Raw genomic sequence first — 16733 nt, forward strand, 5'->3', positions numbered from 1 at the left:
AAAAAAGTTATTCATCGTAGTAAGACAGGCTTGCTTTCCAGAGCATGTGTGCCCAGCCTGGCCCTGCATGTCCTCTTGCGTGTGCCTAGCCTTCCACTGCGGTGGGGACATGCCAAATATTGGGGGTAAGGTGACCATGTCCTTTTTTAGATAGAATTAATCTTTCAAAGACATAGGATCCAGTTATTCACTCTAGAAAATGTTAAGTTGATAGAGTCTTGACCCTTTCAAACACAAATATGTTTTGTAGAATTATCTTAGTGTGATTAAATATTAGAAGATATGTTTTTAAACAGCAGTTTGATAGTTCAGGTTGGTGGTAAGAATTAAGTTAGTAAGAAGAGGGAAAGGAAGCTTCTGGGTACCTCTGTCCTACCCAGATTGCCTCACTGTAACAAACAGCAAAGGGGGCCAACATTTCCCGGGTCAGGGGTTTTTGTCTAGTTCAGGGGATAACTTCATCCAAACCTGAAGTTCCCAAGTGAACAGAGAGTTTGAAAATAGAAAAAACTAATTATTTAGCTTTCATTTCCAGGTGTGCCTAATGTTACTTTGTACAATTTTCTTTAACTTCCTTTTCAAACTCTGAAATTTGTTCATTTAATTTTTTTTCTCTTCCTTTAGAGAAACCAATTTAAAGTTCAAAATGGCACTTGAAATCACACACCAGTATCTCCAAAAAGAAAATTCATTGGCAGCATTTGATGGTTTGTGCAAACATGTCTTACTTTGTTTCAAATTTTCGTTGCTTGATTCAGTCCGTATTAATTAAAACCAGAAAATCTTTCATATGTGAGTACTTATGTAGATCATATCTCCTTTAAAAGGTTTTATTGAATGTGAGGAACCGAATAACCGACTAGATAAGTTTACAGGAACACTATTTTGGAGAAATACAAGTTTTCCTTTGGATGCTGATAAAATTTTGTTACGCGGCTGTGTAATCAGGAACACTGATTTCTGCCATGGATTGGTCATTTTTGCAGGTACTTTCTGAGTCTCTTGGGAAATTGATCTGTAGGCTCATTAAAGATTTAAAGGAGGAAATTGATTTTATGTCCTTTCTCTGTTGAAACCAAAGAGTCATTTTATTGACATGCTAGTGAATTGATTTTCCCAATTGTTGATCATATTGAATTTTCCATTTTTAGGTGCTGACACTAAAATAATGAAGAATAGTGGGAAAACCAGATTTAAAAGAACTAAAATTGATTACTTGATGAACTACATGGTGTATACGGTACTTATTTTCTGTTTTGGTATATTGCTGTCTTTTGGTCTAGATTTGTTGACGCAGAGACGTCTTATCTCCGTAGGCCAAGTAGAAAATTTCACAAGGTGCACCAAGGTTGGGAGGGGGTGGGCAGGAGAGGAGATTCCCTCACCTTTTCTCAGAAACGCTACATTTCTAATTGGAGGATCTCCCTGGGAATGTAAATTTCAGTTGTTGGGTACCCTGAGTTGATGAGTGATCAGTTGGGAAACCAGGGAGCCGTAGATAAGTTAGTGGGACTGGGCTCCTGAAGTCAAGGTAGGGTTGATTTTACTGCTGTTAGTTTCCCATAGGGATAGTTCTCTTAAAAGCCAACCTTTTTTTTTTTTTTCCCCCCAACATGTACTGTATGAGTCCAAATATAAGGCAAGTTTAGGTATAAGGTCTCTCAAGGGTCCCCAAGACCACCCTCAGTTTTGATGATTCACTAGGAGGACTTATAGAATTCAGTGTATAGTTGTCCTTATAGTTAGAATTTATTATGATAATTCTTGCTTATTACAAAGCAAGATCAGCAAAGGGAGAAGGCTCATGGGGCAAAGTTCAGAGGAAACCAGGCACAAGCTTCCAAGACTCTTCTCCCAGTGGGGTCATACACACCAGACACACTTAATCCACCCCAGTGACAATTTGTGTCAGCCCATGTGAAGTGTTGGTTATACCAGAGAAGCTCATTAGAGACTCAGTGCCCGGGTTTTATTGGGGTCTGGTTGTGTAGGCACTTATCTGCCTGGCATGTACCAAAATTTCAGACTCCCTAAAGGAATGTGGGTATTCAGCATAAAACATATTGTTTTACACAAATAGTTAGGCACAATGAGCCATTCTTATCAGAGAATAAGAAATAAGGAATCAGGAAACCCTTCCAAAATCTAAGTTCCTAGAAGCCAGCCAACAGTCAACCTTGCAAACAGGCCTTCTAAGGATAGCAGTCTCAGGACTGCTATGGTAACTGTTCTGCATGTAGGGTGGCCCTAAATATCAGGCAGTCCTCCAGTTTGCCAATGAGAAATTTTTTCAGGTATTTAGTTTAGTTTGGTATGTTCACAGGGGAGGTGAATTCTAGGTCCTTCTAGTCCGCCATCTTGATCAATCTGATCTAGTTTAATTTGAATACGTAAACTTTTAGAGACTTATAATACTTACAGTACTTCAATTGCATATACATATTCAAAATTACATAAAAGTAATATAATAATTTAAGAGACAATTCGTTTTTCCCTGCTCTCACATTTCATGAAAACTTCATTTGAACTTTTCTGACGCATCTTCCATGTCATTGTCTTGGTTGTGGCGTGAGCCTTCACAAGACGCCCATCATCTCTTCACAAGGTGCTCAGCATCTCTCCTCTGTGCCAAGTTCTTTTGAAATATAGCACTTTTGGAATCTGTGTCCAGAAAACTAAATTTGCCCCTGGAAATTTTATTCTTACCCACAAATACCCAACTAGCACTAGGGCTGTTGACTTTTTTATTCATCCCTTAAGTATATGCTCAATTTCCACAACAGAATACTTACTGTATGACTTCTTAAAGGATCTTAAACGTTAAGTGATCATTAAACCTTCAGGAATAATTACCCAAATCTGGGTGAAATTTCCTTGCCTTTTTTTAAAAAATCATTTCCTTCAAACATTTGCTATACGTATCCCAATTTAGCATTCTTTGAAATTGTTTCACGCTAAGGTAAGGTGTCTTTCCCAGACAGCATGCTATTGTTCAAAGGAAAAGTAATTGAGAGGATGTTCAATAATATGAGAATATTTAAAGATTTGAATATAAGATACCACCTTCTCTTCTGAAAGATAATTTTGGGAACAAAACCTCACCTTATATGTGGTATGTAGGATAAATCAATCAACCATAGAAATAAGTAGACTTTCAAAGCATTCTTATGACACTGTTTCTATTTTAAGTGTGTTGTTTTTACAGACTACTAAATTATCATACATAAGGAAAGTATTGATAAGATAAACTAGCGTCTATAAAATGCATGGGGTCGACAATGCATCTTTAGAATAAACTTAACTGTTGAATGTCTTTTAGATCTTTGTTGTTCTTATCTTGCTTTCTGCGGGTCTTGCCATCGGCCATGCTTACTGGGAAGCTCAAATTGGCAATTTTTCTTGGTACCTCTACGATGGAGAAGACGCTACACCCTCCTATCGTGGATTCCTAAATTTCTGGGGCTACATCATTGTTCTGAATACCCTGGTGCCCATCTCTCTCTACGTCAGGTAAGGCTGTCTTCTCTTTGGCCTTTCGCTTTAATGGAAGAACACAGTACATCTTCCCAACTTAACACCTTCAACTCTAGTAATTCTTGTTTCAAAGGTCATAAGGAACAAGTAAGAAAATAGCTTTCATTTCAGAATTGAGGGTGATACGGGGAAAGGAAATTAACGTTGGTGTGTCTACTTTGTGCCAGACACAGCATCTTTTATCTCGACCTCTTGACAGATACAGCTACCAGATTCAGAGATCAAACTCTACTCCTTAGTCACTTGCTTGGCAAGATTCCTTCTTGGTGGGTTCCAAAGCCCAAGCATCAGAAAGAGCTGGGTGAAGATTTAGAACATCATGGAATAACTTGGTTGTTTTCCTTTTCAGGAGCCTTCCTAACCTCTTTTCTGTGTCTTCCTTATTACCACCTGCTACACCTATTGCTTGCAAAACTCACTGGGTTTCCTGAATGCTGCCTTCTAATGGGAATACCACTCTCCCTGCCCACCGTCAACCTCTCAAAATGTTCTGTGTTTCTCATCTCAACCTCAACCGCGATAAGAGTCAGGATCGTATCTCTGACAAATGGTCATCACCTTGTTTTGTGATATTTCTGACTTTTTTTACTTTTTCGTTTTTTAATATCAAAGTTCACTATCCCTGGTCAATTGAACTTTCGACCATTGGGAGAGAAATTGTGCCTTGAAATATATCCAGCATTCAGAGTCTCCTCTTAGTTCCAATAAGTAATAGCCCAGAGGCATATAGGGCCACATGCACACCTGTAATTAGAAGCATTTACTTTATTTTAATTTTATTACATGTGCATTTGTTTTATTTTTAATTTTATTACAGGTAGTTACTATTGTTCTTTTAACATGAAGTAAAGCCCTGGGGAGCCATGTGTTTGCAGTTATTTAAAAAAAAAAAAAAAAACTGAGATGAGTTTTACCTTTGTTAGGGGAACTATTATACAGATTATTTTGTCTCTATCTAAAAATGTATGTTATGAAATAAACCGTATATGTAGTTTTAGGTTTAAAAAGTCACGTCATGTGACTAATATGATTTTCTTTGTTTCTCTTGGAAGTAAAGGTCCTTTCAAACTATAAATCGATCAGGTCATTTCAGATAGTATCTCTGCTTTGTTTTTAACCCTACAGTCTATTCATTCAGAATAGACTCACTGAAGCCACACTATACCCACAAGGCCCATGTGATCTGCTCCTCTGCCCTCCACACCCAACCATAACCTCCAGCATCTCTACCCACTCCCTGGACTCCCTCATCTCTAGCCTCCTTGAATTCCTCAGCCGTACCAGTGCCTGCCACAGGGCCTTTGTGCCTGCTCTGACCTCCACCTGTAACATGCTTTTCCCCTCCATATCTACATGGTTGCTCTTTCATTTCCTTCAGGTCTCTGCTCAAAAATCACCTTATCCCCCTGGCTTTTCCTGACCCTCTCTTTCTTAAACATCACTTCCTCTGCCTGTCGGTCTCCAGTCCCTCACCCTGCTTTGATTTTCTGCAGAGAATTTTCATCACCTGATATACTGTGTGTTTACCGGTTTATTTATTTATCCATCTCCATTAGAAGGTAACCTCCTTGAGAGCAGGGTTTTTGTCTCTTTTGTTTACTGATGTGTCCCCTGTACCTAGGATGGTGTCTGGTACATAGTAGGCACTCAGGAAATACATAAGGGAGGAGAGAAGGAGGGAGTTATTTTTCCATCTGTTTAGCTTATTATAGACACATCCTTTGCCCACTTAACAGTTGCTGGATGTGTAAGCACCTTTCTTAAATAGTTGAGATAGATTTAATCAGTTATAGTTTTTAAATGGAAATGATCCTTTTAGAATATCGTATTTAGGACATTCTGTAACCTTATAAGAATTTAGGACTATATATAAAATGGATAAATGACAAGGACCTACTGTTTAGCACTGGGAACTATATTCAGTATCTTGTAATAACCTATAATGGAAAAGAATCTGAAAAAGAATATGTAAATATAGGTACATATTCCTCAAAAAATATATATACATCACTGAATCACTTTGCTGTATATCTGAAACTAACACAACATACTTCAATTAAAAAATGGTTAAAAAAAACAATTTAGGAAAAAACCATGCTTTAGGGGTTATTTGCCAAAAGCCCTTTGTCCTACTTGAGAGTACACAGGGGTGTATAACCTAGTGGACCCTCACTCCCTTTGTCCTCCAGTTGAGGGCAAAGGTGAACATGCCTTTCCAGTTGTCTCTGAGTGCGATGGGGAATGAGAGAAAAGAGTAGAAGCTGTCACATTGTGGGGTGCCCCCTGCAGTGTTACCATGTCACCCGTGTGGGCAGCATGTTCTGAATGTGGGGTGCCGTGGCCAGATGTGCTCAGGAGTGAGTAGGAAATCACATTGAGAGGACGCTTTGACCCTGAAGCTGGAGAAAGATGTGTTTGGTCAGGAGAACCCAGAGACTGGGCACATGGGTCACCGCAGGGCTTGTCTCTTTGTAGCAATAGATAAGCAGCTCGCTCCTGGCACAAAGTTAGGACAAGATCCACTGCCTGCCACTCATATCTGAGAGCTCGATCAAAAGTAATCTTTTGTCTTCCTAGCGTGGAAGTGATTCGTCTTGGACAGAGTTACTTCATCAACTGGGACCTGCAGATGTACTATCCTGAGAAAGACACGCCCGCGAAGGCAAGAACCACCACGCTGAATGAGCAGCTCGGGCAGATCCATTACATCTTCTCTGACAAGACAGGGACGCTCACACAGAACATCATGACCTTTAAAAAATGCTGCATCAACGGGCAAATTTACGGTGAGTGGAAGCTGTTAGTTACTCAGTCCCTGGGCATGTGTGGCCAGAGGCTGCCTTCCCAGAGTGGCTCCCCTCCCAGTTCAGAGCCCTGGTGGTCATTCTGATGATGTATCTGCAGCAGCGTCACTGGTGGTGTTGGGATCACACGTGTGGGGAGGTCAGGAGTCAGAAATAGGTACACATTCCCCAAAAATTTAACTTGCCATGTGACCCAGCAATTCTGCTCCTGGGTGCGCACCCCAAATGAACCAAAAGCAGGGACTTGAGCAATATGTGCACACCCATGTTCGTAGCAGCATTATTCACAATGGTGAAGGTTTAGAAGGAACCTAAGTGTCCATCAGTGGATGAATGGATAAAGAAAATGTGGTATATACACACAATGGGATATTATTCAGCCTTAAAAATGAAGGAGATTCTGACACTTGCTATGACATGGATGAACCTTGAGGTCATTCTGCTAAGTGAAATAAGCCAGGCACAAAAGGACACATATTGTATGATTCCACTTATTTGAGGTACTTAGAGGAGTCAAATTCATAGAGACAGAGAGTAGAATGGTGGTTGCCAGGGGCTGAGGAGAGAAGGGAATGAGGAGTTAGCGTTTAATGAGTACAGAGTTTCAATTTGACCAGATGAAAGAGCCATGGAGATGGATGGTGTTGATGGCTGCACAGCTGTGTGATTGGACTTAGTGCTGCTGAACTGTTCACTCAAAAATAGTTGAGATGGTAAATTGTATGTTATGTGTATCTCACCGCAATTATATTTTAAAATTTGATTTCCATTTGATATTCTGAAATGTGCTATAGATTTATAAAAATAACAAGGCTAATGGCTGTATTCAAATAGGGTGCTCTAACTTTTAAATAAAAACGATATAATTCTTTTAAAAGCTGTAAGCATAACATCATATGCTTTCCACTTGGAGGAAACTTTGTGCTGTGTATGGTACTTTCCCAGAACATCAGTGAGGAAGGTGGGATGCTGAGGGCTTGAGGAAGGGGTTCTCCTCTGCGTGCTGGTGGTTCCTTCTGAGCTGGGGGAGGGCGGGGGTAAAGCACTTCATAGGACGTGATTCTGGCCCCAGAGGAGATTGCAGTGTCGAGGGACACAATTTGCCAGTATTTGAACCTCTAGACCAGAAGCCAGCAAACTTTTTCTGTAAAGAGCCAGATAGGAAATATTTTAGCCTTTGCCGGCCACATATGGTCTGTATCAAATATCTTCTTTGTTATGCTTTGTTTGTTTTTTTACAACTCTTGAAAAACCATTCTTAATTTGAGGGCTGTCCAGAAACAGGCTTCGAGACCCATTGACTCAATTTGTTTTGTCCTGTTTGTTCACAGGAGACCATCGGGATGCTTCTCAGAACAGTCATAGCAAAATAGAGGTGAGTCCTTTCACCTAGGAGATCTCTTGGGTTATGTATGAGTTTCCTGGGCTGTAACAAACTACCATAAGATGGGTGGCTTAGAGCAACAATAATGTATTCCCTCACAGCTCTGGAGGCTAAAAGTTTGAAATTAAGGTGTCAGTAGGGCCACGTTCCCTCTGGAGACTCTAGGGCAGAATCCTTGCTTGCCTTTTCCTAGGTTCTGGTGGTTGCCTGCAATCCTTGACATTCCTTGGCTTGCAGACTCAACACTCAGAAGTCTGCCTGTGTCATCACATGGCCTTCTGCCTGTGTCCAGATTTCCCTCCTTTTATAGAGATATCAGTCATTGGATTAGGGCCCCCAAATCCAGTATACCCTAATTTTGATTACATCTACCAAGACCTTATTTCCAAAGAAGGTCCTATTCCCAGGTACCAGGGGTTAGGGCAACATATCTTTTTGGGTGGACACAATTCAACTCACAACAAGCTGTGTTAAGACAGATGTGAGCCTCTTGACACTTCAGAACGTGTTAAAATCCTAAGGTGATACTTGCATGAAGACACGGCTTCTGAGAAAAGTTCCTATCATTTGTGAAGCCCAAGTTTGTTTTAAATCACAGTGACTTTTCCTCCTCTGCTTCTTTCAGCCAGTGGATTTTAGCTGGAATATGTATTCCGATGGGAAGCTTGTATTTTATGACCATTATCTCATCGAGCAAATCCAGTTGGGGAAGGAGCCGGAAGTGCGACAGTTCTTCTTCCTGCTGGCGGTGTGCCACACGGTCATGGTGGACAGGCTCGACGGTGAGTGTGGCTCTCGCATCTCGGACACTGGGGACCAGTGTTTTTTAGTTTACGGGGAACTCGTGCTTGGGACTCAAATGCACATAAAGAGTTGTATGAACTAGAGGTGTTACAATTAGGTTTCAATTATGATATTTTATACCCCCGAGAAGTGCATGGCTTACATGGCATACTCCACGGAGCCTTGCCTTCTAGATCCTGGGTTCTATTTCCCATAGGTAATTCTTTGCCAGAGATATCCTGCAAAAGGCATTTCTGATATAAGGTTTCTTCTTCCTAGAAAATGATTGGTCTGTTTACCCAGAGGGCCAGCTGACAAAACAGTTAGACCAGGTCGCCTGAGTCCTTTTTTTTCCCCCCCTCTGGGGAAAAGAAGTGAATGGATAGCATTGCAACTGTCTTAAAGTCTTTCTCCCAGGGATCCTGTCACATATTTCAGAGAACCCAAATACCCTCAAAGTAAATGACTTCTGAAAATTCCCATCTCAACCTGGTGAGATTTAAACTTTAGAATCACAGGGTCATATGAATTATGATGGTATATCACGTAAAGTTTCAAATGACTGCAGTCTGAATCCACATAGCATATTGCAAATTATCACTAAATTAACTCAAAGTACAAATATAACAAGGTGTATACATATTTCCTATAATAATAAATATTACTGTCCAAAGGAAAAATAAAAAAAGAGTTGTGTGCATGACAAGTTTGTCGAATCTCCACCCAAACGATGACTATCTGTGGGCCCCTTCCACTAGATGGTATACGAGCCAGCAACCCATGAAACAGGCTCCTGGCCTCCAGAAATATACATCTCCTTCGCAGTTCTAGCTCCAGATGTGTTTATCACTTTGGAATTGAAATCTTATCAGTAAATAAATGATTGACTCTTGCATTATAACAGAAGAATAAAAATCTTCTCACTATCTGATTACTTAATATTTATGAAGAGTCAAACCTTATCTGGATGATAAGTGGACTTTAAACTTGGACAGTCTTTACTACAAAATAATTTCAGAGAAAACTTATTTTTTACATTCAGATATGTTTGGGGTTTGAAATACTAGCAGCCCAAAGCCTAGGCCTCCTGAAGGTGCCTTTTTCATTTGAAGGAGCATAATTCACGTGCATTTGCACGGGTACAAGCAAGCTGACTTGTAGATTCCTCTGAAGAATTCTTTTTTTTTTAGATTAACCTTTTTTTAAAAAAATTGAAGTATAGTTGATTTACAGTGTTGTGTTAATTTCTGCTATACAGCAAAGTGATTCAGTTATACATGTAGGTACATTCTTTTTCATATTATTTTCCATTATGGTTTATCACAGTATATTAAATACAGTTTCCTATGCTATACAGTAGGACCTTGTTGTTTATCCATTCTATACAATAGTTTGCATCTGCTAATCCCAAACTCCCACTGCATTCCTCCCCCACCCTCCCCCTCTCCCTTGGCAACCACAAGTCTGTTCTCTCTGTTTGTGAGTCTGTTTCTGTTTCATAGATAAGTTCATTTGTGTCATATTTTAGATTCCACAGATAAGTGATATCACATGATATTTGTCATTCTTTCTGACTTCACTCAGTATGACAATCTCTAGGTCCATCCATGTTGCTGCAAATGGCATTATTTCATTCTTTTTTATGGCTGAGTAATATTCCAGTGTGTATATATACCACATCTTCTATTCATCTGTCGATGGACATTTAGGTTGTTTCCAAGTCTGCAGCATTCTTAAATGCAGCTTGTGCTAGCTTTCTTACAGCAAATTTGTCCAGTATTAATGAAAGCTAGGTATTTTGTCACCTATGGACACAATGATACATTATATAGATACACATGTGCATTCTGGAGAGAGCAAAAGGTGCCCTTTTGTCATATGCATTCTCCACTTTAATCAGCCCAGCATACAAACGAATGTCCTTTTCTGTCCTTCCACTCCACCATGCTGGTGTGCCTCTGCTCTTGCACTCTCATTTTCCCTCTTTTACAAGAATAGTAGAGATTGGCTTATCTTTTATTATGCATAACATCAACAGTGAGAGGTGAGAATCTTGTCATGTATGCTCAGCAGACGGTTTGTGTGGCCCAAGTGTTGAGTACATGGAGGGCACATGGAGGCTGAGTGTGGAGAAGCTGCATTGGTTTTTCTGTTGCTCTGTAGTGGATCACCACAAGTCAGTGGCTTAAATCACCCATTCATTAGCTCACAGTTCTTTAGGTCAGAAGTCTGGGCACATGGCGTGACTGAGTTCTCTGCTAAGAATCTCCCTAGAATCAAGGTCAGGCCACGTTGTCAACTGGAGATCAGCATCCTCTTGCAAGCTGAGAGCAGGATTCAGTTCTCTGTGGTTGTAGGACTGAGGTCTCCATTTCCTTGCTGGCTGTCAGCTGGGGCTGCTTTCTGCTCCCAGGGCCTCCCTCCTTCCTTGCCACATGGTTCCCCCTGTCTTCAAAGCCAGCAGTGGAGAATCTCCCTTCCATCAAACCCCTTTCATGTTTCAAATCTCTCTCCCCAGGAAGAGCCCCGTCCCTTTTGAGGACTGACCCAGTTAGGTTGGGAACACCCAGATAATCTCCTTATCTTAAGGTCAACCCCGATCTGGACCTGAATTATATCAATAAAATCCCTTCCCAGCAGTACCTCGGTTAGAGTTTGCTTGAGTCACTGGGAGAAAGTGTATGTGTACACGGGGTGGGGAGACACACCTTGGGGCCATCGCAGCCTCCTGCCTCCTGCAGAGTCCATGGGAGAGAAGAGTTCGAAAGGCTTGGAGGCATTTTCTTTACCTGAAGCCCTTTAAGTTGGGATGCACCATGAGATTATGATTAGAGAGCTGAGTTTTAGGAGTTTGGAGCCGGGACACACGAGATGGGTGAGGAAACTGAGGACCTGGGTTAGCGTGGAGTCTTTGGGAAGGATGAGAAAGTAACAAATGGGGGGGGGGGTGGATAGTCAATCTGAGACGTAACTTGTTTCAAGACTGGTGACTAGAAGATTATCAGCCAGATGAAGCTATGGAATCAGGATAATGAGAGATGGAGTTTGTTGTTTCAGCATCTTTTTTATTTGCATCAGTTCCGTGATCCACAAATTAGTCTGTAAAAGAAAAGAAAGTCTCTTTGGTTGTGTCTGAGCGTGTGGTAAATAAAGAGTTTTCTTCAGAAGAGGTTTCAGGAGGTTAATTTTTAGTCCAGGTTTCCTCCTGCAAACATAAAGTTGGAGTTTGGACCAGGTCTCTAAAGTTCCTCCTGTCTCTTAGTCTGCAATTCTGTGATTCCATTACTAGAACAAAATGGAAGGATTTTCTTTTAGTGATAAAAATATCAGTGTTCTCTCCAGATATGATTGTCTTACTCATGGGAACTTTACCACCTTTTATCATTTTGTTCCTTTTTTTTCTGTTGGAAATAAGTTTGCCTTCAGTATGATGCAATATATCCCTGCCAGCGAAACTTGCTGAAGGGAGGGGACTGTGTTCTCACTGCTGCTTGTTTAGCTCTGGTTAAATATTTTACCCTCTGGCATCTGTGTGTGTTTGTAGAATGGCTAGATTTAGCAAGTACATTCATAACTTCTGGTGTATGACTTTCTGGGTGAACAGATGGAGAGAGACCAGCCTGTCATCTTTAATTACTATTTGGGAGTGATTAATATTGATTTAGAGTGAACCACCTGAGCATGTATGTGAAGGGAGTAGGGTAGGGACGGGGCGTTTAGTTCTACCTACAGCTGCGCACCCTGGGGCATTCGCCCCCTCCCCATAGACAGATGGGGTAAAGAGCTGCCCATCCATCTATGGGTACATCCTGATCATACCATGGTGGAAAACGAAATGCCTTTTCCTGTGGAAATTCATCTGACTATAGAAATACTTTTCATTCTACTTTGAGATGGAAGAACTAAGAGTAGAAAAATAGAAACTCTTGGATAGGCGGAGCTTTTTTTTTTTTTTAAATTTTTTACTGAGGTACAACATGTGTACAGAGACAAGCATGTAGCTCGTTTTCACAGGTTGAATACTCCCTTGTCGTTGAGTACCCAGATTTTTACAAACAGAACATTATCCATCCCCTAGACATCCCTTTTGTGTTCCCTTTCAGTCACTGCCCCTCCAGGGGTGACTACTGTCCTGACTTGGAATAGTGTGGGTTAGCTTTGTCTGTTTTGCGGTTCGTGTAAATGGAATTATGTGGTATGTACTTGGTGTCTGGCTTCTCCACGCAACATTGTGAGATTTACTCCTATTGTTGCACTTTAGTTGTGAAATAAAGGCAGTTTCCCATTGTATAACTTTCAAATATCAAGATATTGAACAGATTGATACATTTTGAGACTTTTTTAAATTATGAGAATATAGCTAAGGTGAAGAAAGCACACTCTTCTAGAGGGAAGATAACCTGGTACACCCTTTTAGAAAAGAAGTGAGTAAAATATATGGCAACAGGTTTAAAAATTATCAATATTCTTTACCCCAGTATTTTCACGACTAGGAAGCTATCCTTAGAAAAGAAAGTCAGAAAAACCTTTATACACATACAAAATGCTTATTACAATGTTTTTTATTATTTATTTATTTATTTATTTTTTAAACTTTTTTTTTTAGTGGTTTGAGAGAAGGCCATTTTTTTGTTTGTTTATTTATTTATTTATGGCTGTGTTGGGTCTTGGTTGCTGCACGCGGGCTTTCTCTAGTTGTGGTGAGCGGGGGCCACTCCTCGCAGTGGTGCACGGGCTTCTCATTGCAATGGCTTCTCTTGTTGCGGAGCACGGGCTCTAGGTGCGTGGGCTTCAGCAGTTGTGGCACGCAGACTCAGTAGTTGTGGCATGCAGACTCAGTAGTTGTGGCACGCGGGCTTAGTTGCTCCGTGGCATGTGGGATCTTCCCAGACCAGAGATCGAACCCGTGTCTCCTGCACTGGCAGGCAGATTCCCAATCACTGCACCACCAGGGAAGTCCACAATGTTATTTTTTAGAGTAAAAAAATTTGGGGAAGGAACTAAGTGCCTGTAATAGGAAAATGGTCACATGTTACATTCACAGGTTACATTCCTTTAAAATAATACATAGACTTTTTTAAAGCTATGATAACATGCTCAAAATACAATGTTAAAATAATCAGGATTTAAATGTATATTTAGCATGATGGAAACTATTACAGAAATAGGCATTTCCAAAAGGACTGGAAGAAATGGTAACAGAATGTCAATAGTGTTGTTTTTCCTCTGGATGGTGGGATTATGAGATTCTTTTTTCCCCCTATTCTTGGCCAGATTTTTTTTTTTTTTTTTTTTTTTTTTACTTCTAGTTTATATCACTGTTTATGATTAGAAATAAAAGTTTACCTTTTAAAAACTTGAAAATTAATGTTGGCATACTCCTTAAAAATCAATGACTTGTTTTCTTGAGGCTGTTTTGGGCTTTGCAACACAGTTGGTCCTCTGCGCCCACAGATGCGGAACACCAGCTGTATCTGCTGTAGTCTGCCGTTTTATAAGGGACTAGAGCATCCACAGAATTTGCCTGCGGGTGCTCCTGGAATCAGTCCCCTGCGGGTACCGAGGGGTAACCATACATCCTCACCCAGCACGTGAACTGCACTGGTGAACCCTTGGTGGTGAGCTCAGCTTTTCTGGTTTTCTCTCCGGCCTCGCTTGCTAGGTCAGCTCAACTACCAGGCGGCCTCTCCTGACGAAGGTGCTCTGGTAAGCGCCGCCAGGAACTTCGGTTTTGCCTTCCTCACCAGGACCCAGAACACGATCACCATCAGTGAGTTGGGCACTGAGAGGACCTACAATGTTCTCGCCATGTTAGACTTCAACAGTGACCGGAAGCGAATGTCTATAATTGGTAGGTCTCCCTCAGGGTATGTCTGTAAATGGCTCATTGAGATGCTGCCTGTCACACATTTTATTTAGCGACAGCAGGATAAAACAGGCAGTGAATGAACCCCTTGGCTCCCGGAGGATTTCCGCAGGCTTGTCCAAACTAGTGTTTTCTTTCTTCATTCTACACCATGTCCATCACTCAAAGGGACAAATGCAGTAGATCTGAATCTTGCAGATGTTGGTGTATCTTCAAAGATGTGGGCTGCCAGCTGTGGAATCTGGGTGGCAGCACTGCGGGTGGTAGACCCACAACATGAGCTTTTATATCGTGAGTCGCTCTGAGCACTTCTGCTGGAGGCTTGAGGGACATCAGGGAAGGGAGAGTGTAGCAGGAGAGGAGTTCTGAGAAAAGCGAGGCTGTGCTTATGAATCAAAATCATACCTCCAGCCCAGGCAGCCAAGTGGAGACAATGATCACTTCATAATATTAAAATGTTTTAAGTTCATATTTTGAAATAATTTCAAACTTACAGAAAAATTGCAAGAACACTTGAAAGAACTCTTGTATTTTCTTCCATATCCACCATTGTTAGCACTGGTTACAAATTCTTTGTCATTATCATTTACAAGTTCTTGTTTTCTCAACCATTTGAGAGTCAATTGCAGATCTCATGCCCCTTTCCCCCAAATACTTAAGTAGGTATTTCCTAAGATCGGGAACCTTCACTTATTTTTATATACAGTACACTGATCAGACTCAGAAAATTTAACATTACAGTATTATCATCTGTACAGAACGTTTTCGAATTTTACCAGGAATTCTCTTTCTGATTCAGGACCCCACCTAATATTCCACATTGCATTCGGTGATCGTTACTCTGGTCTCCTTTATTCTAGAAGAGTTCCACAACCTGTTTTTGATCTTTCCTACGCTGACATTTTTGAAAAGCCCAGGCCTGTTATTTTGTCGAGAGTCCCTCAGTTTGGGTTTGTCTGATGTTCCCTCATGATTAGATTCAGATGACGCACTGTTGGCAGGAAGGGTACGTAGATAGGTGCCGTGTCTTTCCCAGCATATCACATCAGAAGGCATGTGATTGCTGGTCACGTCAGCTTGGATCACTGGGTTAAGTGATATCTATAAGCTTTTCCACCATGAGATTGACTTTTTCACCAAAAAGATATATAGGTTTAACTGCCTCCTGAACTCTGATTAGGCTCATTTTACTGAGTGCTTTCTGTGTACCCAGCACTGATCTGGGCTGATTATCCTGCCTGGCATCTACCTTAGGGAACTTAAAATCTAGTTACTGATGAGACACGTAATACAATTAAATTACTGCAGAGATCAAAACAGCCAAGAAAATGGTCACAAGGAGCGTGTTTTGGTCCCAGTATTAAAGGCAGTTAAGTGTTGTGGGTTTATAGGTAAGAAAGATTCCCACTGGCTGGCATGGACAAAAAAGGCTCTGGAAGAAGCTAGCACATAGTAGGAAGTCAGTGAATATCTGCTGAAAGAATAAGCAAGGCTACGGAAAACTGAGCTGACTGAAGGAATCTTTTCATTTTTATTTCACTATTACATTCTATGTAGATAGTGGCTTACCAACGTTGTTGAGAGCAACATTTTTCTCGGTACATTGCTGATTTTAAACTAATTATGAATGTTTAGCACTGTAACACTTCAAATTAACTTTATGAACGTACTTTTCCTTTAAGACATCAAACATTAACTTTACTATTTGCTTTTCCTTCCCTCGCTACTAGTAAGAACCCCAGAAGGCAATATCAGGCTTTATTGTAAAGGTGCGGACACTGTAATTTATGAACGGTTACATCGAATGAATCCTATGAAACAAGAGACCCAGGATGCCCTGGATGTAAGTCTCACTTCCACTCTGTACGCCACAGATTCCAAACTTATTTTCTGGTACTATCCCTTAAGCTGGAATGAGAGCTCTGTGTTAACTGTTGACCTTTCTATTGTCTTGGTGTAGTTGAGTGGAAAGAGCACCAAAGTAGGAATATGTTCTGTCCCTGACGCTGACTTCCTAGGAAATGACCTTGCTACCTCTTCCCAGCATCCAGGTCAGCAGTATCTACAGGACTGATCCAGGAGAAAGACTGGTCTTTCTTTTGGTGAACTCGAGCACGCTACATAACCATGCTGTGCCGTAGTCCCCAAGAATTCCAGCGTCCTAGTGTACAGTGAAGGAAAGAAAGCATTCATGTGTGACAGGGCGTGACAAAGAAGTGCCCTGGATAATCAAGTTCTGATATCTTTGTTAGAGAATCAGTTTGGTCTTCATTACTTCAAACTTGCTACTTTAGGGGACTATGTACTTGCTCCAGTGATACTGCAATTATTCAGAATGCTTCTGGAAATTTCTCTGTTAGAA

At 40.9% G+C, this 16733-nt stretch overlaps 2 protein-coding genes across 7 annotated transcripts in view; one reads left to right on the forward strand and one right to left on the reverse strand.

The window, feature by feature from the left end:
* The window catches only part of ATP8B1 (ATPase phospholipid transporting 8B1), a 110770-nt gene that overhangs the window by 75963 nt on the left and 18074 nt on the right, over positions 1–16733 (forward strand). For all 3 annotated transcript variants that reach the window (XM_082417949.1, XM_082417950.1, XM_082417951.1), the window contains exons 9-17: positions 625–707; positions 828–986; positions 1152–1240; positions 3320–3510; positions 6112–6320; positions 7670–7713; positions 8348–8504; positions 14168–14356; positions 16102–16214. In XM_082417949.1, the coding sequence (XP_082274075.1) occupies positions 625–707; positions 828–986; positions 1152–1240; positions 3320–3510; positions 6112–6320; positions 7670–7713; positions 8348–8504; positions 14168–14356; positions 16102–16214 (1234 nt within the window). The remainder of the gene's footprint in view (positions 1–624; positions 708–827; positions 987–1151; positions 1241–3319; positions 3511–6111; positions 6321–7669; positions 7714–8347; positions 8505–14167; positions 14357–16101; positions 16215–16733) is intronic.
* The window catches only part of LOC309639982 (uncharacterized protein), a 90653-nt gene that overhangs the window by 14076 nt on the left and 59844 nt on the right, over positions 1–16733 (reverse strand). Inside the window, exon 3 of one of the 4 annotated variants that reach the window (XR_014251946.1) lies at positions 8861–11604. The exons of 1 other annotated variant lie outside the window; for it this stretch is intronic. The gene's annotated coding sequence lies outside the window, so the exon portion shown is untranslated. 2 more of the 4 variants (XR_014251947.1, XR_014251948.1) reach the window with 2 other exon arrangements.

Source organism: Balaenoptera physalus, assembly GCF_965194825.1.
Source record: "Balaenoptera physalus genome assembly, chromosome: 12".
Classification (NCBI taxonomy): domain Eukaryota; kingdom Metazoa; phylum Chordata; class Mammalia; order Artiodactyla; family Balaenopteridae; genus Balaenoptera; species Balaenoptera physalus.